Source organism: Pterocles gutturalis, unplaced genomic scaffold, assembly GCF_000699245.1.
Source record: "Pterocles gutturalis isolate BGI_N339 unplaced genomic scaffold, ASM69924v1 scaffold1401, whole genome shotgun sequence".
Taxonomy (NCBI): domain Eukaryota; kingdom Metazoa; phylum Chordata; class Aves; order Pterocliformes; family Pteroclidae; genus Pterocles; species Pterocles gutturalis.
This window is the reverse complement of record NW_010099883.1, coordinates 7,387-9,455: the sequence shown is the minus strand read 5'-3', so window position 1 is coordinate 9,455 and position 2,069 is coordinate 7,387. Positions and strand designations below refer to the sequence as shown.

At 61.9% G+C, this 2,069-nt stretch overlaps 1 protein-coding gene across 1 annotated transcript in view; it reads left to right on the top strand.

Annotated features, from left to right (window-relative positions):
• Nucleotides 1-135: 135 nt before the first annotated feature.
• Nucleotides 136-2,069, top strand: part of NRBP2 (nuclear receptor binding protein 2) — a gene marked incomplete at both ends in the record, with an annotated part of 6,777 nt that continues 4,843 nt past the window's right edge. The window contains 5 exons of the mRNA XM_010077454.1: nt 136-258; nt 600-701; nt 865-954; nt 1,817-1,857; nt 1,946-2,040. Coding sequence (XP_010075756.1) covers nt 136-258; nt 600-701; nt 865-954; nt 1,817-1,857; nt 1,946-2,040 — 451 coding nt within the window. The remainder of the gene's footprint in view (nt 259-599; nt 702-864; nt 955-1,816; nt 1,858-1,945; nt 2,041-2,069) is intronic.

The following is a 2,069-nucleotide window of genomic DNA, read 5'->3' as shown; positions in this document are numbered from 1 at the left end:
CGGGGCCGGCCGGTGACGGTCACTGCCAGCTTCTCGCCAGGCTGGAAGGGATGAGCGGGGCTGGCGTGGGAACTGCTCCAGATCACCGGCTCTCCCCTGTCCCCCCCCCATCTCACGCCTTCCCGTGCTGTACAGGTGAACCAGGGGAACATGCCGGGCATCCAGAGCACCTTCCTGGCCATGGACACCGAGGAGGGCGTGGAGGTGGTGTGGAACGAGCTGCTCTTCACCGACAGGAAAGCCTTCAAAGCACACGAGGTGAGCCTTCCCTCCTGCTGGGGACCCTGACCACCTCCCCGAGACCCTCCCGGCCAGCAGCACCAGCCCCTGCTGTTGGTGGGCAGCAGCACAGCCAATGCTCATCACTGCCGGCCGTGCTGTGCTCTGGTATTCATGGCACCGTGCCTTCCCTGGGGTTCTCAAAGACAGCTCCCTGTGTCCTTGGCACCGCAGAAACAGCTTTTCCTGTGGCTGGGGGCACAGTCTGCTCCCCAGCCCCGGGCTCCTCTGCTCTCAGAGATGTCCTGCCGTGTCCCAGGACGTCCCTGCCACCTCCCAGGACATCCCTGGCACCTCTCCTGTCCTCTCTCTGCCCGCAGGAGAAGATCAAGACCATGTTTGAGCAGCTGGTGCTTGTGGATCACCCCAACATCGTCAAGCTCCACAAATACTGGCTGGACGTGAAGGACTCGAAAGCACGGGTAGGGAGGACTCGGGGAGACGAAGCATCCGGCGGGACCCCAGGCTGGGGGGGGGATGCCAGCAGGAGCCAGGGGGGATCCCGGCTCTGTTCCTGGCCCCACTCCCCGGTGCTGGTGCTGGCTGTGTGGAGCCAGGGAAGCTGACGCCTCTCTTCCCTCCCAGGTCATCTTCATCACAGAATACGTGTCCTCAGGGAGCCTGAAACAGTTCCTGAAGAAAACCAAGAAAAACCACAAGGCCATGAATGCCAGGGTAGGTTCCCTGGGAGCAGGCACAGGGTGGCCCGGCAGGTCTGTGCCCACCCCCAGCACAGGGCAGGGGTCTCTGGTCCTGTAAGGCACAGCAAGTCTGTATGGCTGCTCCGTGAGTGATGCGGGGACTCTGATGCGGGGAAGTGGCATCTTGGTGAGGCCGGAGCAAGAGCAGAACTTTCCCAGGAGACCCCAGAGAGGGATCCTGCTGCTGGGATCTGACCTGAACGTGAGAATCTGCAGGAGCTGTGGCAGCGAGGTTCAGCTGCATGATGCTGGCTGCTCTGGCGGCTGCATTGTGCTTCGGGAGGGCTGCAACTCCAACACCCTCCATGACAAATGGTGGCCTTGCGGACAGGTCACTGCTTGGGTTGAAGGGACCAGTTTCACCAGCAAATCTGCCAGAATGGGTCTGACTGATGGTTCTGCAGGGGGTCCCAGCTGGCTGTGACTATTCTGGGGGCCCCGTGCAAGCCCTGCTGTGAATTTTGAGCTCAGTATCACACCAGTGCAGCTGGGCACTCCTAGAACTGTTGGTGTGGACACAGAAAACCACATGCCCAGATCCCACCGCCACAGCTCTGCTTCCTCTGTTGTCTGTCCACGCTCCCACTGGGGTTCTGGGGCTCGGGAGAGCTCTGTCTGCCACTGAGGATGAGTTCTCAGCTTGGATGGTGTTCTTTGAGCAGGGGTTGGAAAGGAGACTACTGTTGCTGGGACAGCGCGTGGCATCTTTGAGGAGCAGTCTCTGGAGGGCTGGCGGGGGGCTGATGTCTCCGGTCACCGGGGAAGGGGTAGGAATGACCGGATCGGCTGCTCTGACGGGTGTCCCGTCTGACAGAGAGCTCTGGTCTCTGCTCTAGGCCTGGAAGCGCTGGTGCACCCAGATCCTGTCGGCTCTCAGGTAAGATCCCGTCGTGTGCGCTGCCAGCCGTCCTGCCCGTGGGGCTGGGCGTGGGGAACATGCTCAGGGCGGCTCGGTGCTTCCCCAGCTTCCTGCACTCCTGCGAGCCTCCCATCATCCACGGCAACCTGACCAGCGACACCATCTTCATCCAGCACAATGGGCTCATCAAGATCGGCTCAGGTAGGAGCCGCAGCTCCCGGTGCCGATGG